The 26,393-nt window shown below is 34.7% G+C and overlaps 2 protein-coding genes, 1 long non-coding RNA gene and 2 pseudogenes across 5 annotated transcripts; 4 read left to right on the forward strand and 1 right to left on the reverse strand.

Moving 5' to 3' along the window:
• Positions 1 to 731: 731 nt before the first annotated feature.
• Positions 732 to 6,049, reverse strand: LOC110730144 (heat stress transcription factor A-1d-like). Of its 3 annotated transcripts, none has more exons than XM_021909921.1 (3): positions 5,496 to 6,049; positions 1,432 to 2,728; positions 732 to 1,187 (listed from the first exon to the last, which is right to left on the reverse strand). In XM_021909921.1, the coding sequence occupies exons 1-2, from the start codon at positions 5,781 to 5,783 to the stop codon at positions 1,469 to 1,471; spliced, it is 1,548 nt and encodes a 515-aa protein (XP_021765613.1). In that variant the 5' UTR covers positions 5,784 to 6,049; the 3' UTR covers positions 732 to 1,187; positions 1,432 to 1,468. The 3 variants fall into 3 exon arrangements, with proteins under 3 accessions (XP_021765613.1, XP_021765612.1, XP_021765611.1); XM_021909920.1 differs by having other exon boundaries at positions 732 to 1,171; positions 5,496 to 6,047; XM_021909919.1 differs by lacking the exon at positions 732 to 1,187 and having other exon boundaries at positions 1,228 to 2,728; positions 5,496 to 6,048.
• A 6,713-nt stretch (positions 6,050 to 12,762) lies between these two features.
• On the forward strand, positions 12,763 to 14,849 carry LOC110730145. The gene is made up of 2 exons (XR_002513002.1): positions 12,763 to 12,992; positions 14,239 to 14,849. It is a non-coding gene; the product is annotated as an uncharacterized LOC110730145 (long non-coding RNA).
• Positions 14,850 to 16,070: 1,221 nt separating this feature from the next.
• Positions 16,071 to 19,663, forward strand: LOC110730146. The gene is made up of 7 exons (XM_021909923.1): positions 16,071 to 16,263; positions 16,356 to 16,445; positions 16,581 to 16,735; positions 17,714 to 17,834; positions 18,046 to 18,165; positions 18,327 to 18,397; positions 18,484 to 19,663. Exons 1-7 carry the CDS (start codon positions 16,156 to 16,158, stop codon positions 18,713 to 18,715), a joined length of 897 nt encoding a protein of 298 aa, XP_021765615.1. The 5' UTR covers positions 16,071 to 16,155; the 3' UTR covers positions 18,716 to 19,663.
• A 561-nt stretch (positions 19,664 to 20,224) lies between these two features.
• Positions 20,225 to 22,371, forward strand: LOC110729984 (annotated as a pseudogene).
• Positions 22,372 to 23,483: 1,112 nt separating this feature from the next.
• On the forward strand, positions 23,484 to 26,162 carry LOC110729985 (annotated as a pseudogene).
• The last annotated feature ends 231 nt before the right edge of the window (positions 26,163 to 26,393 follow it).

Raw genomic sequence — 26,393 nt, forward strand, 5'->3', positions numbered from 1 at the left:
TACAACGGAGGAGGAAAAAAAAAAAAAAAAAAAAAACGCCGCCAACTATACAAATGACACAATATTAGCCGACTATAATCAGAGTCTGAAATACAGCAGCTTGTATAGATTCAGATGTTTACTGAATCGCAGCTTTGCACCTGAAGTCTCTTTGAATTATAGAGCGACTATCTTATTGCTAGTTTGCTACGTTACCATTATTGGAAAAGAAAATGAACTAAATAACCTGAATTATGGATTATCCCGTAACATCTTACTAAGAACTCGCAATTTAGATATGTGCTGATAATAACATTTAACTTCAATGGCAGGGTTCATCATCAGGTCATTCTAACAGTCAGACCAGATGATGTTATAGCACGTTATAGAAGCTAAACACTAGAAGCTAAACACAAACTGTCCACCCTACCTTCAAAACTGCATATATTGTAGGTGATCACTGAAAGCAGTTTGAATATTGAAACAAGTTTAAAGAAAATAGCTCCATGCTAATCTTGTCAAAACTGAACAATTGGCTTACAATTTTTTCAACTCATTATTTTAAATTGTTCTCTCTAAACTTATTAGAACTTCCTAAATACGTAGTACTTGAAAACTTGGTTTATCTGAATTACAAGTTACAAGGCAAAATAAGTCGAGAAATGCACACCTTTAGTGGTAAATTTAACTAAGACAATATAAAAATAAATAGGATTGGGACACTATCAGATGTACCAGTGACACTTATAGTATTATATCGAATGAGAAAAACTCATAAAGAGGTCAAAGCGTAAACTTTACACACAGGTGAGACCATAGCTAAAAGAAAGAGATGACAATCACCTCTGCAATTATAAGTTCAAAGTTAAAAGCCAGTTTGCTACATAGCTACACGAGCAAAAGAATTGAGCAAAAAATTACATCAAAGATGGAGTAAATCATTCATCAAACCTAAATTGCTTCACTGTCTTGTACAAATTAATCTTGATATTGATACAATTGGAAAGAAGCATATCACAAGATGACCAACTCCTTGCCAGCATGCTGCATAAGAATCCATGGTCTAGGCCAAAAAATTTATGAGCCAGAAATGGCTGTTCTACACGGGAACTGAAAGAGCTGTAAAGAAAATGTTCATCAAGAAAAAAAGCATGGAACATATATCATTAGGCCTTCCCTAGTGAGTTGAAGCCTGCAATCAAAAACATCTGTACAACGTTAAAGAAAGCAAAAGCATAAGATTCGAGCACAAACATGTCACGACTGTTTCTAACTACACAAGAGGATGTTTGAAAAGTTTCAGAAGAAACGGATAAAAGGCATAAAAAGGATTTACAAGCACAAGAAAGGTTGTATGTGCAACTGAAAGCTGAATATACAATACAGAAATGTAATGGCATCATTTTGGACATTAGAAGTAACGGCTATGCTGATTCCGAGTTCTGATTATACCTTGGATGGTAAGAGCCATAACTGTACAGATGGCTAATCAAACTAATTGGTTATCTGAGTTTAAAAGACCCATTCGTTCTGTAAGCTGATCCATTCTTTGCCGTTTGTCCCACCCGTTATCTAAGGGCTGCACTTCTTTTACCTCTGCCGAATTTTCAACGTTAGGCATCTCAGGCTCATTGTAATCACAGGGAATTAAATTGTTACGGTTTATAAACTGATCCCATGAGTCTTCATCAAGAAACAAATCTAGATCAGCATCAGGAGGCAGCTCAATGGGAATTGTCCCGTCAAAGTCAACAGATGTCAGATCCATAAAGTCACCATCTCCTGTCTCATTTAACAGGAAATTTTCCCCAGGAATGTCAACAGAATTATGTACAATGTCAGGCAAAGAGGATATCTCTGGCATGACACTATTTGTCTGTGGAAGACTTACAGAGGGTATTGTTTCAGGGCTTAAAAGACCACTTATTTCTGAGAGTGCAGGAGTGGATACAGTTTCAGAACTGGTCATAACAGGAGGCGATTTTATCTTAGATACAACAGCACCATCAGGACCACCAGCACCAATCTGAGAAGTTGGAATCACATAAGCTGGTACAGAAGTTGGTGGGACCTCTTGAAGGGTAACTCCTGATACCCGATTTGCTTGTGTTTTATTTTCCATTGCACTAGTAGAAGATGAATCGCCAATGTAGAAATTATCGGAGTTGCTATTGTAATTGGCGTCCAAATTCCTTAGCTGCCGGAGCATTGCCTGAGTAGAATCATTCCCTAAGGGTTGGTATTTCACAATTTGTCCATCGGGAGGGGTAGCATTTTCACTCTCAGTAACACCATCTTGCTTAAGCCTTCGTTTCTTGTTAGCTTCAGATATGCGCCTGCTGCTCTCAGTTTGCTGCTGTACAAATTGAGCCAAGAATCCAGGACTCTGTACAGCTTTTGCTAAGAATGACATCATTTGCTGCTGGCGCTGTTCCATTCCCTGCAGACGTTGTACCATGGTTTGCAACTGGTTATCAGTTGACTGCTGCTGCTGTCTCAATCTAACAAGTTCTTGCATAAGCACATTCTTGTCTCTTTTAAGCCTCTCCACTTCTTCCTCCAGCCCAAATTTACCCACCTCAACACAAGCTCCAACAGATGAAGTCTGTGTATTTGCTTGTTGTTGATGTTGTGGACCTTGTCCATGAGCAGGCTTTCGCCGAGTGATATTCTTAAGCAGGTGTTTCTGACCCCTTAAAAATCCCTCATTTGCAAATTCCCAGCGGTCTGGATCCACCTTTCTAAATCCCTGAAGGTCAAAGAAAACTCAAAAGATTAATATTCTGGGCAGTGCTTTCATTATAAGATCCAAGATAACATGTACATAGTCACATACTTTATGTTGGTGCAAGAATCAGTAATAGAAACAATTTTTTCATTGGCTACTAATGTATACAAAGTATAATATTTGCATTAGACAACTTGAAATCTTTCATACTACTTCCTTTGCTCCTAATTCACAATTTCACATCTATCCATTTATGGGAGGTAGTCCAACAGATCAAAATATTCTACTGAATATCAGCACTAGTTTACAACAAATCATTATACTTCCTACATTCTTTATTAACTGACACATTTGATTTTGGCATATTAAGAAGGTGTGATAGAGGAAGGGAGAAGATAATAATAATCCTACCCACTCAAAATTGGGTGGGGTAATGTGGGGTAGTAAGGGTACAGTATGAATTGTACATAACAAAGCTTTTCCATATAAAAAAACATGTCAACAAAGTAAATATTTTCAGATAGGAATATGCGTAAACGGGAGGGGAAAAAAAAAGAAAAAAAAAAAACAGAGTAAGTAAACTGCAAGGAGTCAAATATAAGAAGGCAAACAATCAAGCGGTACACCAACAGTTTTCCCATCCTACAAGATAAGGGTATGAAACTCTTCCATTGCATTATTCTTTTTTACCCACATTATTCAATTGTTCCCTCCATCCCAAACTTCATTCTTTGACATTTTGGTGATCAAGATTAAGCATTGATTTTTTTATAATTTCAAATTACAGTGAAGAGTTGAAATTGAGTTGGGGAACAGATTTTAGCATGAGAGAAAATATGAAAGGGTAAATGACTGGGTGTGGCTCCAAGGGGAGAAAAAAAAGGAGGGTATGTTAAGAAATTAAAGGTCAATACCATTTCAGTTTCACCCTTTTAAAGTCAAATAGAGCTTATTTTGGAAAGGTATTGGCTATCATTTGTGTTTCTTTTGTATGATATTCATAAAAGAGCACATAAATGCTTCTCAATATTTCTCACAACCTTTTTTTTTTAATTCATTCACCCTTGAGATAAGCATTAACTTATGAATTTAAAAAAAAAATTAAAAACAAAAAAAAAACATTTTACACATATTTCTTCCATGATCAAGAATGTAAAAAATCACACAGAGGCTGAAACCAGGTCTGTAGGTATGCCAAACAGCGTGCACACAATCACAAACACCCATATAACATTGACTTTCACAGCCCACCACCCCACCCCTTTCTTCTCCCAAACTTAAAAAGGGACCAAAATTAGCAATCCAGCCTGTGTCATAGCAGCAGTAATCAAGTCATTTCAAGCCTGACACATACACTTACAAGAAAAATATCTTCTTTCTTTTTCTTGACAATCCCTCCCACACAAAGAAGGGGAGAAAAAAAGGAGGAAATGACCAATCATTCTCAAGCTGCTCGCAAAATAAGCTGGCAGGAGTGAGTTCAGTGACATACAGCTTACAGTATATCCAGAATAGGAAGATCTCGGACTACTGATCAGTATTAGAAATTTTTGTTCCTTATAATGGCACCCCTTTCAAAGACATATCCAATTTTCCACTCTGCTGCAGGCTGCCTGCAGCAATTAAAATTCTTAGGATCATTGCATATTTACCATAGTACACAGTCCAAATGTGCTTCAAGTAAGCTCTTTTACGAGATGTGTACAATATGAGGACTTTCTAAGGCTGCTAGTCTACTCCTAACTACTATTATTCCTGTCAAATTACTCTTGATACTCCATATAGACAGTAAAATACAAAACATTGTTTTTCAAAAAGCTCAAATCACTACAAACTCATATTTCTGTAAAAAAAAATACCTCCATGTTTGATCACTTGAATGAAGTCCATAAGAAACGAAGAAAAGATCCAACATTGCAATCTTCAGAATATTAACAAGTGAGAGAACAAGGAGAAAGGTAAGGTCCAAAAGGAAAACTCTACATGGTGCTCTAATATTTTTGACTTAGCTATTAGATATACTTCGCAATTCTTATAGAACTCTCATCCACATTCCAAACACCCCCCTGAAGGCCTGGATAATTAGGAAGGACTTATCACCTTCCCCTGCCCCATCCCTATTTCCCATAGGGGGTTCATTAGCATCTATAAACCCTCTACTATTTATAGGAAGCAAACAAGGTCATGAATCATGGTCCTGATTCGTTCACCATGCTTCCACTTGTTGTAATAAAAATAAGTTCGGATAAGGGTTATAAGTTCAAACAAGAATACATATAAAATTAGATAAGTCAAGTTCGGGAAATATTAGGGCTACCCAAGTTTCAATTTGCAACTAAATTACATTCAAATAAGTTAAATTAAATGAAAATAAGGAGAATAGAACACACACTAAGGCTATGGTTCAAACAAGCAAATCATTCAGGCAGTAATATCAATTGTAGAAGCCACTATAAAAGGCAAACTATTATGTAAACAATCATAGACTAATAATTGTAAAAACAAACAAGAAAACCATAATATATCTATCATCCATCAACCAGATTGTTCTATAACTGTAGTTTATACTCTTTGCTAGGGCAATTAATCCCAAATCAACTAACTCACTACAACACTCCAACAAACAATAACTTGAATAACAATTAAATTGAAATTACAGCAATTCATGAAAACATTAAAACGCATTTTTGCATCAATAAAAAAAATCAACCAAAACCCACAAAATAAACAAAACTAACCGCCAAAAAAAAAAAAAAAAAAAAAAAAAAAGAGTGAGATTTTAGCATACATAGGTATTAAGCTGTCGAACAAAACTGGAGAAATTGTTATGCTTGAAATACTTAGGCAAAAGATCTCTAGCAAACTCAGGAGGGTTCCAAACGATGAAGCTATTGTGAGTAGAACTCCATGAAACTACCGAATCAGTTGCCGAATCATCCACCATATCGTAAGTTTTACAGAGAAATGGAGGCGGACCATTGACGTTTGACATCGGCGTCGGAGTATTTCCGGCGGTAGTGGTGGTGTCGGCGGCGGCGGGGGTTGTTGTGGTGGCGGTTGTTGTTGAAGAATCCATTGATTTCGCCGGAAAATAGTTGATCGAATCGGTAATTGAAAATTAGGGTTTAAGTTGGGGAAATTAACATTGAAGGGTAAGAACCCTAGAAAAAGAGGAGAGAGAAAGAGAACGGTATTGGGGGTTTTAATTGAATTGACGGAGGTGATGGGCGAAGGGATGGAAGGACAGGGTATCTTCAATTTTTGCTCCCTCTCACGGGGGTTTGCCCTGTGCCACTAGGGGTGGCAAACGGATCAGGTCAGGTCGGGTTCGTGTTCGGGTTTTCGGGTTTCGTGTCAGCTAAATCCTAACCTGAACCTGATCCATTTAAGTTTTTGGGTTGAAAACCCCAACCTGAACCTGATATTTTCAGGTTCGGGTCAACCTGAAAACGACCTGATTTGACCTGATTTTTTTATTTTATTTTTTTAAATTTTCTTTTTGACTTTAATAACCTGATTTTTCAGCCTGATTTTGTACCAATTAACAGAATGTATTTTGTACCAAGAACTTGTTTTTTTTTTCAGCCTGATTTTGTACCAAGAACCTGTTTTTTTTTTACCTAATGTTTTCAAACATGATTTCCAAACTTAAAGATTTTAAGAAAAGTAGAAAACCAAATAAAGTCTAACAAGTCTAAATACCTAATTAACTATTACATAACAAAATTAGTCTTAAACAAATTACAAACCACAATTAAAAAGAAATAAATGTTTTTTAAAAAATCAGAAATGATCAAACAATGTTCGAAGAAGCATTCTCATCAAATTGTTCAAGTTCGGGCGAGGAACGTGGTGTGTCATGATTGTCGTTGTTGTCCTCCACCTTAAGCTTCATAACTGATCCACATAGCATTTTCATTTGAGGATCCATATTTGCTACAAGAAAAACAATAGCAAATTACAATCAATAATGTATGACATGTACTAAAAATAAAAGTTAGAAGTATTGTATTACTTCATTACTTGTATAAAAAATCATTTATTACCTTCCCCAAAGGCCCAATCCCTTAAGCAAATGATAGCTTCCACCGTTTCTGATTTTAAAGAACTTCTATAACAATCAAGCCCCCGACTTCCAGTACTAAAAGCTGATTCGGAGGCCACGGTTGATACGGGGACAGCAAGAACATCCTTAACAATTTTAGCTAATACAGGATAGCGGACCGAACAAGTTCTCCAATAAGACAAAATATCAAGGTTGGTGCCTCGAGGGATAAGTGGCTCCTCATAATACATATCAATTTCAGATTTGATTGCCACACTTGATTGCTCTTGAGAGAAACTATCAAAATCCTATATACCAAGATTTAGATTACATCAGAATATAAAAATCAGATTAGATGACACAAAAAATCAGAAAATATAAATCAGATTATAAAAATCAGAAAATAAAAATCAGATTAGATGACACAAAAAATCAGAAAATAAAAATCAGATTATAAATAAAGATGCAAACTAAAAGCTGCTGAGTTATATAAGGATTTGCTACTCAATCATTAAAACTTGGCATTTGTTTCACTTGCAATATAGGTCAATGCATCAGAAAGTTTGTTTACCATCATAAAATCATCAGAAGCTTCATTGGAAGCATTAGTAGTGGGAATAGCTTTGCTTGATGAAGAATGAGTAGATTCATAAGCCTCGTATAACCTCCGTAGAGCATCCTTAACCTTAGAGAACTCAAGCTCGTATTCAATACTATGCTGACCATATATCCTCATGTAACCCCAATTGACACATTGCAACTTATATCGTGGATCCAACACCACAGCAACAGCCATAAATGTACTAAATTCTGACCAATATTTTCCAAATTTCTCATACATCTTACAAGCCATTTTTTGCATAAAAAGATCTGAACTTTTCATTTCATTTTGTAACAACAACCTAACCTGCAAGACTCTATGAAAGTAGAGATTGGAAGTTGGATATTTGGTCCCGGAAAAGGCAAGTGTGACATCATGGAAAACTTTCAAAAACTTGCATATTTTCTCAATTCTACCCCATTCTTCCGCAGAAGGACAATGCACATAATTGGCATCAACTTTTTGAAAATGAATTAAAGCTTTTTTAAAATACAAAGCACAATCAAGCATCATGTAAGTTGAATTCCATCTAGTAGGAACATCTTGTTGTAAAATTCTAGTAGATTGAATTTCAACATGTGCTACACAACTTAAAAACCTTTGTTTCCTACCTTGTGAACTCTTACAATACTTGGCACTCTCTCTAATCTTATACACAGCCGCATCAATCTCTTTTAAACCATCTTGAACAATTAAATTAAGAATGTGAGCACAACACCTTACATGAAAAAATTCCCCACCATTAATCAACTCAAGTTCCCCTTTTAGATTTTCAGCAAAAACATCATTTGAAGAAGCATTATCTAATGTAATTGAAAAAATATTTTTCTGAATACCCCATTCCTTTAACAAACCATACACATGATCACATAAATGAATTCCTGTATGGGGAGGACCAATGTAAGAAAAGTTCAAGATCTTTTTTTGCAAACACCAAGAATTGTCAACATAATGAGCTGTTAATGATATATAACCATCGGTGGTTAAAGAAGTCCAACAATCAGAAGTCAATGCAATTCTACTACAAGTTGAGCCCAAAACCGCTTTTAATTTCTCTTTCACTCTTTTATACATCTTAAGCACATCATATTTGATAGTGTTTTGAGTGACAGGTTTGAAATCAGGATGCAAATAATTAAAACATCTCCTAAAACCCTTGAACTCTACAAACTGAAATGGCATATCATGCTCCACAATAGCAATAGACAATAATTCACGGAAATAACCAGCATCAAAATCAGGCAATCTATTTCCTAAACCAGAGGATGTTTTCTCTAATATCATTTGACCAACATCCCTAAAAGACCTTTGTTTACAATTTTTCAAATGACGATGAAGATTCCCAGTTCCATTCTTACTATCACCATTAAAACGTAAACCACACTTTTTACATTTGCAAATCAGATTACCATTTTCATCAGGCTCATCTAAAAACTCAAAATGCACCCAAACACCAGAAGAAAGACGACGTGGACGTTTCTTACCAGTAAGAATCAAACGAGGTTTATCAGAAGAAGTGTTCTGGTTTTTACCCTTTCCTTTGTCTTTTATTGTAGAGTCAATCTCCTCCTCTTCCCCGGAAGAAAGCTGGTGAACATGGGTGTCCATTATTTCTGCCAAAAATTATAACAAAATAAAACATTTAAAACAAGAGACAAAACCTGATCTAATAGTAATTAGTAAAAGATATAATTAGAAACACATAAAGAAAAAGATACAACTTGACATGAAAGATATGGAGATTGAAATTAAAAAGGAAGTTAAATGCAAGAATATCTAATATCCATACTCCATGCTCAGATTGCTCACAAGATCATAAGTCTTATTGATTAATATCGTACCTTCTTAAGAACTAAGAATGTGATCGACTCAAATGTCGTGAGTTGCAATCAAGGTACTAACTTTCTGTGTGAATATCTTATTATATGAAGTAGATTAAAATAAAAATTAAATTAACACTATATTAAGTATAAGTGTATAACTCTACAAGACCACTAAGGCACTAATATGAGTAAAAGCTAAAGACCACTATCAAAAAGAGCATTAAAAGTTTAATACATTAAATTACACATCTAATCAGCCTTACACACAAGTAAGTAATAATTACATGTAACCACTTGATCAGTATATCTACATATACACTACAACTGATATGAACATCAGCATCTTCATATACAAAAAGACTCAAACATACAGATTAATAGATTATTACATGTACAAAAGCACTCAAATTATATGAACAATATAAATTAAACCTAAAAATCATAAATTATATGAACAAGAACAACAGTATAAATTAAAAATTACATGAACAACAATATAAATCAGAATTATGTGAACAACAAAATAAATCAAAACTAAAAATAAAAAAAAAAATTCACATGCAAAATACCCTTTCCCGTCAAACAACAAATCAGCAACAGATGGTCTTACAGAGTTACAGATCTACCCTTTCCCGTAAAAAAAAAAAAACAAATCAACAGTGGAAATTAAAAAAACGAATATTCGAAAATCCGAAAGCAAAAATTCGAAAGCAAAATTCGAAAATTCTTACAGAGACCGAAAATTCGAAAGCAAAAATCAAAAATCAAAAACTGTATTTAAAAAAACGAAAATACTGTATTTAAAAAAAAACAAAAAAAAGAAACGAAACCAGGACAACAAGAACAGAAAATTACCTTGAGTTTTGAGTTTTGACGACTTGAAGGAGAGGAAGCTTTGAAGATGGAGAACTGGAGATCGAAAGCAAAAATCGAAAAAAAACGAAAGAAGAACTTCAGAAAATAAACGAAAACAAAACAAAAAAACAAAACGAAACGAAACGAAAACAAATTAACAAGAAATTACCTTTGAAACAGAAGAAGACAGAATTCAGAGAAGAAGATTAGAAGACAGAAGAAGAGGAGTGAACTCAGTGAAGAAGACAGAAGAAGAGGATTAGAGGAGTGACGAGAGAAAGAATTGAGGTTTGACTGTTTGAGGAGAGAGAAAATGAAAAAAGATGAAATGATGAAAACGGCTGATCAGCTGATGAAAATTTTAGGGTTTTAGTGTTTTATAGTTCCTTTTGGGCTTGGGCAATGGGCAGTTGGGCTTGGTTAGTTGGTTGGGCTATAATAATGCCATATATATATATTTTTTTTAAAAAGACTTTTTCGGGTTATAAGGTCGGGTTCGGGTTGACCCGACTTGATTTTGACCCGAAAATAATTTCGGGTTACGTGGGTCATTTTCGGGTTGAAAATTTCAACCTTAACCTAACCCATTTAATTTCGGGTCGGGTTCGTGTCAACCCATTTAAGTTTTCGTGTCGAAATTCTCAACCCTAACCCGCTGTTTTCGGGTCGGGTTCGGGTCGGGTTTTCGGGTCGGGTCAGTTTTTGCCACCCCTATGTGCCACCCTTTTCTTAATTTTTAAAATTATCTTCTATAATTTTAATTTAATTTTTTTTTATAAAAAAAATTACCAATTCACAATAATTAGACAAAATCATACAATGAATTACTCTTCTCCTTTTTTCTCCCATTCTCTCTTCAAAACCCTAGCCTCCATTGTTGAATTTTAAAGGGGCTTCCATCGATTTTAATCGATGAAAAGCCTCAATCTTTGTTTCTTTATTTTTTTTTTAGGTTTGTAATAATGCTTCCTCCTTGTGGGAGGAACTTTTCTCCCTTGAAAGAAAGGGTTTCCGATCTCCTTCGAAATACAAGGGTTTTTCGACCTCCTTCGAAAGATAAGGTTTATCTCCTCTTTTCGAGGGAGAAATTTCTTAGTTTTGAATCAATGGTAACAAATCTAATGGATTCTCGTGAAATTATTTCGTTGGTGAAAAAGTTATCAAGTTTTCGAATACGAACAGATGAATCAGAAGGAAAATATCCTCACGACTACAAATGATTGTTAGATTGTCTTTCCAACAAGGCTGTAATTTTCAGCGATATAAGCGGGAGATGCTCCGCAGTGCAGGATCTACTCGACGATCGTAGTTTTTATGAAGGAAAATTTTATTTGATTCAATATCTTATGTATTTGTTAACGTCGAATCTCTATTGTAGATGTTGTATGACTTTTAATTAATGAAATATTTTTGCTATTCAAAAAAAAAAAAAAAGACAAAATCATACAACCTCGTTTTTTTTTTTTTTTTTTTTTTTTTTTTTTTTTTTTTTTTACTGTAACACTATGCACATGTCTCTCTTTGACTGTATTTTGTACTTTATACGTAATGAAAAATATAGTCATGTGAGATTTTGTTAGATTCGTCACGTTATATATTTTCAAAATATCAACTTTTATAATTTTTGTTTATTTATAATTAAAGATATCAGTGATTGAATAAATGCATTGACAAACGTGACTAAAAAAACGTGTCAATTAAAAAGAAACGGAGGAAGTATACAAATAGAAGTATAAATTCCATCTTCTTATAGCACATGCCTATAAATAATAAATCCATAATAATATTTGAAAAGTAGTCATTAAAGGAGATAATTTACTTATTATTAATATTTTTCAAGGAAAGGCTTGGTAATTGTGAAAAATTTAGCTGTTGATGGAAGATGTCAAAGAGCAAGTACAAAATTTCACCTTTGTAGATTCGCGTGTACATTTATAGAGAGGGTAATATATTAGACTCTATTGTTTATGTGGGGCATTTTATGCAAGCTTACTAAGATATAGATCAGTTTATAAATAGTATTTTTTTTATTTATTCTAATAAAGTACGGTATAATTTTGAGAGAAGACTATCCAAACTAAAATAAAAATGAAGATAAGCTACAGTGTAATTGAAATTGAAAAGGTAGTTTTTGAAACTAATGAGGAACTGGCGCTAATAAGATTCATTATTTATTTATTTTGTATGTGAGTTGATTGTTAAAACTAGCGGTTTAAGTGACATCATGTGCGGACTAGATACTTTCCAAGTACTTATCTCAAACATATAATTTATATGCGGTTTGGTCACATCATGTGACCTATTATAAAAGACTAAATAACCCCTATAACACTGATCGAGTAACTCTTGTAATACTTACTGAATAATCCCTGTAATATTGATATAGAAACCCCTGTAACAATAATTGAGTAATCCTTATAATACTAACATAGTAATATCGATGACTTTTTCTACCTTAACACTTGTACTGTATTAGCCATTAAAATTCTTTAAAGTGTCATAAATTTTTATCAACTTGTCATTTAATACACACATATGTTATCAAACATATCTGTGATCCTTAATTATTTGTCAATTTAATTTAATAATTTATCAAAAAATGAGACTATATAATTTTATTTTAGTTTTGAAAAATTATATAATCCTTAATCCATAATTACTTGTCAATTTATCAACAAATTAGTTTAAAACTTCAAAATGGCATAAAGTAGTATAAAAACAGAAATGTGGAGACAAAATAATGGTGACACTAGATCTGGATCTAAGTGTTAATTTGGCAATTGGTAACTCGCCCAATTTTCTTCATCCTCACTCTAACAAACCTCACTTTCCCAACTTTCTCTCTCCTCCTTCGCCTCAATTTTCCGACGCTTTCGCTTTTCATTTACACTCTCTCTGAATCGCACTGCTGTCTGGCTTTTCTGTTTTTCTCCAATTTCATTCTCTCCCCCGATTAAAGAGGTATCACTTCCCTTTTCTTTCTCCTCTTGATTTTCGAATTGTCGAAAACCCTCTTTTGCCCCTTTTTAATTCTGTTTGTTTTCATTGGACTGATGTGAATTATGTTTATATATATGTGCTAGTCAAATCGTTTGAATTCCTTGGAATTTCTTGTAAATTTTATATTCATTTACTGTTTTTGTTAATAGATTATTGTATTGCAACTTGATGATTATTTGATGGATTTGTTAGATGATCTGTGTGGAGGAGGGGTTTTTGTTTGTAATATTTAAGAAATTTTTATGTGAATTTAATTTCTGGAAATTGTTGAGCTGAATCGACTAATTATTATTGGGTGATATCCCCAAAAAAATTTGAGGGTATAGTTAGTTTTCCTTCCACTTGAATTTCGCCCAATGATGGTGTAATTTGAACTAGTGGTGTGACAATTATAGCCGGAGAGAGCGAAAGCTTGTATTTACTAGAATTCGGACCGGGATTGCTTGGAAGTTAGGATTATTGAAGCTTATTTGGGGAAGTTGTGTTAGTTAATGTTCTGTATCCTATTTTCGTGCTGAAATGGTGTTGAATGTAAATGGTAGGTACTAGTTAGGGGGGAATTGTCAATTGTTATCTCCACTGTATTAGATCATGGAAGCAACACTGTTCCTTGTTGCACCCGAGCTTGATGGTTAGAAGTTTGTGTTATTGAATTTAATGAAGATACAAATTATTGGATACCAATATACAATCATAGTTTCAATGAATTCTCCTTGCGTTCATGCTTTTGTGCCTATGGCTTCTGGATACCAAAATTTGCTGTGTGCCGTGTTTCCTTTGGCACTGAGTGAGTTGAGGGATCCTGGGGAACGAGGTGAGAAAGTAGCTGGTAGGTTATGATCACGGGCTAGGTATTGCCATTTAGGTACCGTGTCTTTAAATTTGGTCATCTAGTCCATGGTTAGGTTGCTGTTCTTTCTTTCCCTGAATTAGATTTCAGTTTTGTGAAGCGTATCAGTTCATTATTATGTTTACCTTATTAGTTATGAATTACTTGAATGCTGCATTCTACTTGTCTGCTGCTTATTATCTTGCATTTTTATGCAAATCTACTGGACTTTGCCGTGTTTCAGCGTTTTAGATTATCATGAAGAATTGAATCCTTTGTGTTTCTCGGGTTGATTGTATGAGTAATATTGATCAGAATATTTGCAAAAGTCTGTTTCTGAATAAACCTGACTGAACATATACTGTTATGCTTTAGCAGTTTGAACAAGGCGTTGGTGCATCGACCATGGCTCTTGATAATGTCATATCTTCTCCTCATAGACGAACTCAGGGAGCTTTTGCTTCGTCTTCGCCTCATAAAAAGTTTTCACATGACGTAAGCTTCACTACACTCATCCAGCGTCACCGCTTCCTTCTAGTAGCTCTTGTTCTTTTGGTCGTACTGTGCACTGTATACCTTTATTTTGCAGTCACAATGAGTTCAGGTGAATCATGTTCTGGTTTACTGGGAACAGAGAGAGTGTTGTGTCTTGAGAACCACGGCAAAGGAACCTTCACCAAAGGAAAATTGAAATTATTCTGATGAACGATAGTAAACTGGTAGTGTGAATTTTGCATTAATCGGCAATTATTTGATAGTGTTATACGCACTAGTTAGTCCTTGGTTTGTGCTATTTATTCCAAAATTATATTGTATACATGCAATTGAAGTTGCAATTTCTTCTTCAAAAAAAAATGTAATTGTGATCGCTGATGGAGTGGATGACCCCTTAGGGTTGGGTATTTATAGGCGGCTTTTCTTTTCTATATACTGATGCTTTATTAGAAAATGGCAATCGGCAGTCAGCAAATTTAATTATGTTGATCCAATTTTTTACTCCACTGTTAATTATGCCCACAGTTGATCCAATTATAGTGATTAACAAAGTTTTGCAGTAAGTCATATTGTTAATGGTTTTGCAGGTTTTGTATACAGTAGCAGAGCAGCCATATTGTACTCCATAGCTACAAAATTTAGTTCAAAATTCCATAAATGTCATCTTGATAAGTTGATTTTGTGGTTCAAGGTTACTGAAACTTGTGTACCTCTGTATTCAACTTTTGCTCCATATTGTCTGTGTAGAAACTTTGACTATTATGTCCATCCCCTTGTACTTTCATACTGAATTTTTCAAGCATTATACATTTTCCTTAAATTAAAAATGTAGTTTAAAAAACCACCAAAATGTTTTGCTTCATCCATCTCAATAGCTACATGCCTACATCGAATATTTCGACGTTATGAATTAACCATAATGAGATTATGTTAGATTTTTTTTATTACAGAGATTTTTTTTTAAAATAAAATTGATTCATAAATAAGTTATACGACATCTACAAAGAGATTTAGTTCTAACAAATACATAATAATTGAATAAAATAAAAACATTTTGTAAGCAAAGAAAGCTACGATCGTTGTTGCAAATCGTACATTCTTCATACCCTCTTTCATATCGCTGTGATTTACAGCTTTATTCGGCGAATAGGTCTATCGATTTGTTGTAGCCGTGCAGAAAATTTCCGTCTGATTCGTTTGATTGTTGTCGAAATATTAATCTCTTTTTCAATCCCGCACAAAATTTTACCCATGAAACAACTCTATAACAATCCATGAAATAAAAAAGCAAGTCCTCCCTCAAAAGAGAGAAGAAAAACCCGGTCTTTCGAAGGAGCCAAATCCTCCTAAAGAGGAAGAAAAACCCTGTCTTTCGAGGGAGAAATATCCCTCTTAGGAGAGGAAGAATTATTATAAACCTAAAGCAAGAGAAAAGGCACAAAAGAAACAACGATTGGGGCTTTTCACCGGTAAATCCGATAGAAGCCCCTTCAAAATTCTACAATGGAGGCTAGGGTTTTAGAGAAAGAAGAAAGTTTTATTATAAAGATTGATTATCAATTAAATTGGGACAAATCTACAAATGACAAATTAACTATAAAAAATTAGTTTAGTCTAACTAAGCACAAATATAAAATGAATTAGTTTAGTCGGTTAAAATCTCATAAAAGACAGGCAGGGACTAGCGGAGGGCTGAATTGACAAATAAAATACCTCAGCTGCTGTTATTTTGGCGGGAACAGAGAACAAGTGTGAAAACTGCAAAGCTCCACTTTTCTGAAAATCAAAGAAGAGAGAGAAATGAGTTCGGCGTCAATGGATGCCACACTACCAGATTTAGTGTGTCAACTCGACAACGTTCAAGGCTTTGTCGATGCGCTCACCTCGGTTCGCTGGAAACGCCATCAGGTCTTTCTTCTTACATGTTTCTCTCTCTTCCAAATTCTCCGAACAAAATTAGGGTTTCGTTTGATTTCAATTTTCGTTCTTCTTCACTCCAGGATGCGGTGGTGGAATTATCGGAACACGGCGTCGTTTTGATTGTTGAAGAGACTGGTTGTCTTCAAGCCAAGGTCTATCTTCAAAAAGAGGTTTTCACTTCAACTTTAATTTATGCTATCAGACTATTAGCTAAGAATTAAGATTGTGAATTTCTGAGTGTATGACCCAATTTTGTTGTAGTTTTGATTTGATTTGATTGGTTTTTTTTTTTTTTTTTTTGGCAGTTGTTTGTGAATTATGAGTATACTGCTGAAGCACGGCCTCGATTCGGGGTGAGTTTGGGGCTTTTGGTTGATTGCTTGAATACATTCTCGGTTCCGGGACACTCGAGTACGATTGAGCTTCGGTATCCAGGCCCTGATATGCAGCTTCTACTCAAGTAATTGTCCTTATTTGCTATGATGTAGTTAATTATGATATATTTTCTTTTTGTGGCGCTGTATTTGTCAACTATTCTGACATGTATGACATTAAAATTTGCATAAGCTTAGTATATAGTGAAAATGCTATAACGAAATGTTTCAGTAAAATGCAGTGAATTTCGGAGTAGTTTTTTTTAAGTGTTATTGTGAAATCTTTCTATGTAGTGGGATAACTTGAGTTGCCATATATGTTTGTTGGAGGTTGTGAAAACTCGATATGTCACATTGGGATGGAGGTTTAAGGGAACACGTGGTTGATTCTTCTCATTCTTGTTGCCAAAATGGTAATTTCAAAAGGCTTTCCTGCTGGGATTGTCCTGTTCCTGCTTAATGCTCGTGGATGCTTAGGAAGTCCTGAATTATAGAAGTGTGGTTGATGGCATTGGTGATTGGGGTACAGGATCGTGATGTCTTTCTATGGAATTGGTGGGAGATAGGTTTTGATGGGAAACCTAAGTAGATTTCGACAATGATTTTTTGCTTTACAAAGGTAGTACATTTACGCCTGATAGTTGTAGTCCTTGTTACTCTACCTTTACCCATAGGATATTAGAATTTAGCGCCTCAAATCAGCAATGAACTTAGATTGAAGAAATAATTAGCTGGGTTTGGCTCTTGGTTCTGCACAGTGGTGATCTAATGAGTAATGATCTATGTGGCCGTGTCCTGGTGCTGAGTTACATAGGTTGTGGTTCGGAAGAAACAGAACATCTAGGAACTTGATTGAGCTGTTGATATGTGAAACAAAAAGACTTTGTTGATGAGAAACTGATTGCAATGCTTTCTCATGGTTTATTTTTGCTGATTAACTTTTAAAGTTCCTAAAGATTGCTTGATAATTTATTTTAATAAAAGGAAAAAAAGAAAGAGTGTTGGATGTCTAAACTATCAAATTGTTTCATTGCTTGATTTCTATGTTGTTTTTTTCTTACTAGGTCTGTTGATTCACTGGATGCGTGCATTTATGCTGAGATCAGAACAAGAATCCCAGATACTATTTCGTGGGACTACAATTTTGAACCTTTGGGTGCCACCCCTTTAAGCTTCACAGTGAAGGTAACTTCTTGAAACTGATCCATGGTGAAGATATGATATTAGTTTATACAATACACTGCTATAAAATAACATATAACAGTCTTTAAATCAGGTATAAGACTTTAAAATAATTAAAAATTACAGAGTATCTGTGCGAGGGCATATGTTTCTGGATATGTTAGATTCTTCTTAGAAGGTACACAAATATATTCTAACCTCAGTGCATTTTTAGTCTGCAGCTCTGAAAGAAGCCATTGATGATCTGGAATGGCCCGGCTCAAGCATTAAAATTACTGTACAGCCTACTCCTCCTTCTGTAACCTTTAGAGGTGAAGGTCATGGTGATCTACAGGTAAGGTTAAGTGGTACTGACAACTGAGCTTGTTTGATCTTTATGTGTTTAAGCCTTTGTCTTTCTCCTTCACACAGATGTACTTTTTCCAGTACTGTGAAGGGTGAGAAGTTTGTGATTTTGATCAGTTATGGTGACAGGTTTAATTGTTTATTTTGCAGATAGACTTCATGTATTACGTAAATACTGACCTTTTGGCTGCTTTTAGCTGTGATCAGGAAGTGTCTCATCGGTACATATTAATGTCCTTTCGATTACTTAATATTTTGGTTTCATTTATTCAATGATTTAACGTTGATTGTTAATATTGATAAATAGGTACAAGTATAAATTTCTGCGGGCAACAACTTCAAATATACCAAGCAGTGTTGTCAAAGATAACCGTGGAAGCAAAGTTACTGTTGGGAGAGGAGGGATACTAAAAATTCAGCATTTGGTTTCCATGGCAAGACCAGCACACTCACACATAGATTCTGCAGGTTATCAGCCACCTAGCAGGATAGCTTACATAGAGTTCTTTGTCAAGCCAGAAGAAGTTGACATTGATTGAGTTCACTTTATGCCCTTCAACAATGACCACCTTCTGTTGTTCATAATTGCCACAGCTTATGCTTCTTCATCAAGGTTTCTATCGTAAACTTTGACAGCTTTATGTGCAGCAATTCTTGTACATTTTTTTTTTTTTGAATCCATCCTTGCTGTATTGCCTGTATGTGTGTTAATGTGGCATGATCACAGCATCAGTTCAGGTAAAAAGCAAACGTCATCATTGAGATGCTTACTTACTGTAAAACTTACACCAAGGAATAACTTGCCCATTAAACATGACCATCTAATCCAAGCCATATTAAATTGTTAAAAGAACGGAAATGTTAGAATCTCAATTGATAAATTTTGCAGAATGGTTTGGATGTAATTGTATAAAATGTTTCTTGCATTATACAGAGTACTTCTATGATAAGAAATTTTGTTTCTAAAGTTGTGAATTTGGAATGTATTATTTGGAAATCGAAGTCTAGTATTCCAATGTGCTTTCTTTTTTTAATTATAATGCTTTTTTAGTTTTTCACTTTGTATTTGGAAGACTTTTTCCTGTTGTTTGAGCCATATTGTAACTTTATCTATCTTAATATACGCATCTGATTTGTTATAGTGGGCCTACTCATGAACACCGCTAAATCGTTCAATTTGAAACTGATTGATGAGATTTGAACTTATGACCTTGTCAAGAAGATTTTAAATGCCATGTTGATCCAAAGATGAAATCAACCAAAAGTGTAACCTTTTTCTTTTTAGGAAACCAGAAGACTCTAATGGTTAGTATCTGGATTAGTTTTATGTTTGCAGCTTAATATTTTTTCTCCTCCTATTCTAATTTAAAGTGAAGGGCATCAAGGAGACTTCCAATTTATTAAGCTACCTTGAAAATTTTCTTAGACTGCCTGTAGTATGCTTAGTATCTCTTCTGCAGATTATAATAAGTTAATGAAACAATCATATTGTATAATGTTTTGTTTTTGTTAGGAACAAAAGCTGTTTTTTTTTTTTTTTTTTTTTTTTTTTTAATTGAATGAAAATGGAGGTCTTAATCTTTGATCATTAACTTGGTATACAAATTTTAAATTAATTTGCCTTTAGATGGGTTGGACCAAGGGGAGAGGGAAACTGAGATAGGGTTACATGTCTAGTCAAATTGTGTTAATTATTGTGAAATGAAGGGAGTAGAAGAAAACTAATATGTTAATCTTAGAATATGAATACGAATATACAATGGTGTAAGTCTTAAAACTGTAGAAGGATAGTCAAAGTTCTAACAACTTTGTAATATACACGTTGGTCACGTTCAGCTAGAGTAGTTTATATTTCCCCTGTTATTAATTTATTAATAACTTATTAGCGTAGCTGTGTTGTATATGCCTGTTTAAAGGCCTTCAATAATTGATGGAAATCATCAATTCTTCCTTTATATAAAAAGATTTGTAGCCAAGCTTCTTTAGACAGTAAACTTCTCTCTCTCTCTCTCTCTCTCTCTCTCTCTCTCTCTCTCTCTCTCTCTCTCTCTCTCTCTCTCTCTCTCTCTCTCGTGTTAAACCATTCTTAAACTTGTAATAAGCCTAAGTTTCTGAGGTTCGTTTTCTTTCTTATTTGGAAGCTTACCCTTCATTTTCTCAACTGACTATGTGGTATAATCGCTGCAAAATTGCATCAGTTCAAGGATGGTTGAAAGGAATTACTCATCTTAGAAGCACCACAACTCCTACATACATCTATACACCTAAGGCCTACTATGGTGATCATTCGTGTTCTAAAGAAATGAGAAAGCCAGATTTTCCCTTGGTTAAGTGTATTTCTGAAAATTTCATCAAGCCAAAGCACGAGGTAGAGGAATCAAATCAACCCTATCACTTAGCTCCTCATGATCTCTTGTTGCTTTCTGCCCACCACATACATTTTGGTCTATTATTCACCAAACCACCACGTATAAAAAACCAAGAATTTTCGTTCCTCTTGTTCCTTGAAAGTCTAAAAGAATCTTTTTCTCGTACCCTTGTTCATTTCTACCCATTAGCAGGTCAGTTTGTGACCAAGGTAGATGAAGATAAGCATGAAAGCGTAGTGTACGTAGATTGTAACAAGGGTCCTGGGGCTAGATTCATTCATGCCACTTTAGATATCACCATTTCCGATGTTCTCTCACCAAAGGATGTTCCTTTGGTAGTTCAATCATTTTTTGACCTCAATGAGGAATATGTGAACTATGATGGCAGCTCAAAACCTTTGATGTCAGTTCAGGTCACTGAGCTCTTGGATTGTATCTTTATCGCTTGTTCAGTAAACCACTGTATTACAGATGGAACATCATACTGGCACTTTTGGAACGTATGGTCCGAGATACATAGAGGAAGTGGAAACCATATGATATGTGACTCTCATTTGCCTGTCTACACCCGTTGGTATCCTGATGGACGTGCTCCTGGTCCATTTCCAATTCCCTATACTCACCCTGATGACTTTGTAAGAAAATTTGAACCTACTCAACTTAGTGATCGGATCTTTTGTTTTTCATCCGATTCTATAGCAAGGTTAAAAGCCATAGCAAATGAGGAAGGTTATGTGAAAAATATCTCTTCTTTTCAGTCATTGTGTGCTCTTCTTTGGAGGTCGATGGTTAGAGCAAATCGTGTACCTTACGATCAAATTATTCATAATCACTTAGCTGTGAACAACAGAAGAAGATTAGATCCTCCTTTACCAAAGTATTATTTTGGCAACTTTTTTCAGTCTCTCACAACAAGTACTACAGCTGGCGAATTACTTGAAAACGATTTGGGGTGGGCAGCCTCATTGTTACACCAGTCTGTGATAGATTATAGTGACAAGGCTGTGCACAACTTTGTCAACGGATGGTTGAAATCGCCACAATTTATCTATAACGCGAATTTCCTTAACCGTAACAATGTATCAATAGTCAATTCACCCGATTTGACATGTATGGTAATGAATTCGGGTTAGGGAAAGCCATAGCCTTTCGTTCCGGGTATGGAAACAGCAAGGATACTGGGTTGGTGTTTGCTTGCCCGGGAAGTGAAGGAGGAGTAAGTGTGGATCTAGAGATATGTTTGCCACCTGATTCGATGGATGCTCTCGAATTAGATAAGGAATTCATGGCCTTTGTCTCATTGCCATAGTAAGGACTTCTCAAGTCTTAAAAATTTCCTTTTTTTTTTCCCTTGTTTTTGTGAATCCTACTTTTGTACTACGTATATGTGATTATGTGTTAATATGGCATGAGCACAACACCAGTTCAGGTAAAAAGCAAACTTCATCCAACTGCTTGAGATGCTCACTTCTTACTGTAAAACCAAGGAATAACTTGTCCATTAAACATGACCATCTAATCTAAGCCATATAAATGAATGGAATTTTTAGAATCTCAATTGAAAAAAGTTTTGCAGAATGGTTTGGAATTTTTAAATTTCAGTTCCTCTTGTTTGCGGAGTAGTTTTTTTTTTTTTTTTTTTGGCTTTTGTCCTCAATCTTGTTTTAGCTTTTTGAAGGAAATGGAGAGTAGGATTCCCGCAATAATCATTCCGCATATTTTTCTCTTATTAGTTTGTAACTTTGTATACAAGTCACGGAAAGAAAATTGAAGTCTTTAAATCTATAATACATGGAAGAAGACGAAGTTATTGTTCCGCAAATTGATTATTGATTTAGAATACATACACTGCATAATAGTTTCCATCGTAAAGCTTGGAAAACTAAAAGATTTTAGGACTTATTCTCTTCAGCTTAATTTCAGTTCAGCTCTTAATTTCCTTCTCTCATAGACAATTTAGCTCAGCTTAGTTCATTTCGGTAAATCAGGATAGACCCTTAATCTTAACATACACCTACATAATAGATTCCGTCATAATGCTTGGCGAACTGAAAGATTTTAGCCTTAACTGATTGGAATAACTAGGATAATATTGAGGAGCAAATCTGGGATAGATTGGTATAACTAGGACTAGATTGAGGAGCAAACCTGCCAATTTTTTTTTTTAAATAAAAAATAATCTATATCAACCATTCATATTAGTCAACATTAACAAATGGTTGTGATCAAATTTAATACTTCTTTCGTTTTTTTTTTATTTGCATCACTTATAAAAACGGAAGTTTTAAATTACTTATTGTCCTTTTTAGTTAATAAACTTTTTGTTTCTCTCTTATCATATGGGTATACTTTTTTATTCACTCTGTCTCTCATCTCCAAAAATTGTCTAAGTGATGCAACTTAAAAAAACTGAGGAGGTATAAAGGCCTACAATACAATACAATTACAGCCCCTCAAGAGTCATCCTTTAGTAATACTCCGTACATAACTTATCCCTTTGCTTGTTCTAGCAATCAGCATAGAGCCATCCCTTAGTAATACTCCGTAATTAACTTATCCATTTTCTTGTACTAGCAATTAGCATTTATGAGCACTAGAGTTTTATACCTTACCCTACCTTTACTGCATATGTCTATTTAAAGGCCTTCATTAGTTTCTAAAAATAAACCATCAATTTATCCAATAAATTACCCAGATTTGTAACCAAACTTCATTCAACCACTATTTTTTCATGTTTGTTGCTCTTCCGAAGCGTGTGTTTTTAGTATTGGTGTACAAGTCATCACTGCTCACCATTGGAATTGCCGGAAAAACTTGTGCCTAAGCTCTTTATAAGGTTTGTTTTTCTAATTCATTCTAATTTGGAAGTTTTATTTATGATGATTTGCTTGAATTTTATATTTAAACAACCCTTCATTCTTCTTATCCAGTGCCTACATTATGAGGTATCATCGCTGCAAAATTGCATCTATTCATGAATGGTCGAAAGGAATTGCTTATCTTAGAAGCACGACAACTGCTACGCACATATATACACCTAAGGCTTACTATAGTAATCATATGTGTTCTAAGGAAAAAGAAAACCCAGATTTGCCTGTTGTTGAGCGCATTTCTGAATATTTCATTAAGCCAAAGCATAAGATTGAGGAGTCAAAGCAAATCTATCACTTAGCTCCTTATGATCTAGCATTTCTCTCTTTCCAATACATACATTTTGGTCTCCTATTCATCAAACCATCACATACAAAAAATCAAGCTTTTTCAATCCACTCTTTCCTAGAAAGTTTAAAGAAATCTCTCTCTCACCCTTGATCATTTCTACCCATTAGGCATTAGCAGGTCAGCTTGTCACCGAGGTAGACGAAGACAAGCATGAAAGCGTAGTGTATGTAGATTGTAACAAGGGTCCTGGGGCTAGATTTATTCATGCCGCGTTAGATATGACCATTTTTGATATTCTCTCACCAAAAGATGTTCCTTTGGTAGTTCACTCATTTTTTGACTTAAATGAGAAGTTGGTGAACTACGACGGCCATTCAAAGCCTTTGTTGTCAGTTCAAGTCACTGAGCTCGTAGATGGTATTTTTATTGCTTGTACGGTAAATCATAGTATTATAGATGGAACTTCATATTGGCACTTTTGGAACATATGGTCTAAGATACATAAAGGAAATGATGGTAAGGATACAATATGCGAGTCAGATCTACCTGTCTACACCCGTTGGTATCCTGATGGATGTGCTCCCGGCCCTTTCCCAATTCCCTTCACTCGCCCTGATGAATTTCTAAGAAAATATGAACCGCCTCAACTTGGAGATCGGATATTTCATTTCTCATCCGAGAATATAGCAAGGTTAAAAACCGTGGCAAATGAAAAAGGTTCTGCTAAAAATATATCTTCATATCAGTCCTTGTGTGCTCTTATTTGGAGGTCAATGGTTAGAGCAAGCCGCGTACCTCATGATCAAATTACGTATAATCACTTAGTTGCCAACTCTAGAAAAAGATTAGATCCTCCTTTACCAGAGTATTATTTTGGCAATTTTTGTCAGCTTCTCACGTCTAGTGCAACAGCCGACGAGCTACTAGAAAATAATTTAGGGTGGGCAGCCTCATTGTTGCATCAATCCGTGGTAAAATTCAATGATAAGGATGTACGCAATTTTTATAATGTATGGTTAAAGTCTCCAAGTATAATGTGTATTGAGGATGTTCTTAACCGTAATAGTGTAGGAGTAGCAAATTCACCCAGGTTTGACATGAATGGTAACGAGTTCGGGTTAGGGAAAGCCATAGCTTTTCGTACCGGGCATGGAATCAAGGGTGTTGGGTTGGTGTTTGCTTGCCCCGGAATTGAAGGAGGAGGAAGTGTGGATGTAGAGCTATGTTTGCCACCTGATTCGATGGATGCTCTTGAATGGGATAAGGAGTTCATGGCCTTTGTCTCATTGTCATAGTGTACTCTGTATATGGTATTGTTAGCTAGTATCTCTCTAGGAAAACAAGTTGGTGAAACAAGAATCAGAATAAACATAGCTTATAGCCTAGTTATATATTCTCAATTGTACTTTTTTTCCCCTCTTTTTTCTTTTGTTATCTGAAGAAGGGTAGAAGAGAGTGGTCTAGTTTCGGCTTCATAGTTTGGTGACATTTTGCATTTAGCTAGCCTCTGTAATTCTATTGAGTTTTCTTATGATGGTAGAAATGGGAATGATGATGTTGCTCATTCCTTAGCTCAGAGTAGTAAAGACTTTGAGGACATAAGAGTATGGATTGAACACATACCCTCATGCACCTCTACTGTTCTCTCTGATATATTATGAGTGGTTTAATTCAATATAGTATGAGCTTTGTGTCAAAAAAATATAAAAAGTATATCACATGCAAATTAAAACATATAGCAGTAATTATTATTTTTTTTTAAATTTTATTTTAAGAATAAAGATTTAATTAATATAAGATAGCCAAACCGCACTTACAAACAATTCCTAGGAAATATAAAATTCCAACATAAGTACAAATCACCTTAGAACTAATTACGTCGCAAATTCGATTAATGATCTCCTTAATTAAAAAAAAACTTCATCCAAAACAAAACAATTTGTGAGTTAGCACTAATTCGGCTTGAGATCCACGGAGGAGTAGTTTTTTGGGTGAAAAAACTCATATGACCTTCTAGATACTTTCAGAGACTATGAAATCCTAAATTTTCAGTCTTTAGCACACGAACAAAAAAAAAAAACCTCGTTGAATAAACACATCATAAAGATGAGATTCATTTATTGAAAGCAATTAAAAAGTTTTTTGGGGCTTACAACTGGTAAAAACACCGGTAAAAATCCCTACAAAAATTTACAATTGAGATTAGAAGAAAAGAGATGGAAGAGAAAGAGAAAAAAAGAAGAGTAAAGGAAAACCTTTTTTTTAAAAAAAAATCTAGCAATGGATCAGAGAGTTCTAAAACTCTCTCAAGGAGAAACCTTGGAGGGAACAAAAAAACCCTCTCAAAGAAAAACCCTAGAGAGAACAAAAAAAACCCTCTCAAAGAGAAAACCCAGAGGGAACTCCTTATGACAATGGTAGGTGTTATTACACCATATAGTAATTATATTTTTAAAAAAACACTAGTACAACTTAGTGAAACAAGCATCAGAACGTCCTATAGGAGAATTTTGATCTTCATCTTGATAATTTACTTGCTATTGTAAAAGGAATCTATAAAACCATACTAAAAGCAAATATAAGCAAATATTAACATGACACTTGTCACATTGTGGTGGGAAATTCTTTCCCTTCAATTTGTTTTTTAATATTTTGTTAAAGTATTTTATGAGACAAATATAACAAG

The sequence above is a fragment of the Chenopodium quinoa genome, unplaced genomic scaffold (assembly GCF_001683475.1).
Source record: "Chenopodium quinoa cultivar QQ74 unplaced genomic scaffold, ASM168347v1, whole genome shotgun sequence".
Classification (NCBI taxonomy): domain Eukaryota; kingdom Viridiplantae; phylum Streptophyta; class Magnoliopsida; order Caryophyllales; family Amaranthaceae; genus Chenopodium; species Chenopodium quinoa.

Excerpts from the sequence above, each read along its gene's own strand:
- LOC110730144 (XM_021909921.1), bottom strand. The coding sequence starts at position 5,783 with ATGGATTCTTCAACAACAACCGCCACCACAACAACCCCCGCCGCCGCC. Across the intron at positions 2,729-5,495 it reads TTCGACAGCTTAATACCTAT|GGATTTAGAAAGGTGGATCC; the intron begins GTATGCTAAAAT and ends TTTGACCTTCAG.
- LOC110730146 (XM_021909923.1), top strand. The coding sequence starts at position 16,156 with ATGAGTTCGGCGTCAATGGATGCCACACTACCAGATTTAGTGTGTCAA. Across the intron at positions 18,166-18,326 it reads AAGGTCATGGTGATCTACAG|ATAGACTTCATGTATTACGT; the intron begins GTAAGGTTAAGT and ends TTTATTTTGCAG. Across the intron at positions 18,398-18,483 it reads GATCAGGAAGTGTCTCATCG|GTACAAGTATAAATTTCTGC; the intron begins GTACATATTAAT and ends ATTGATAAATAG.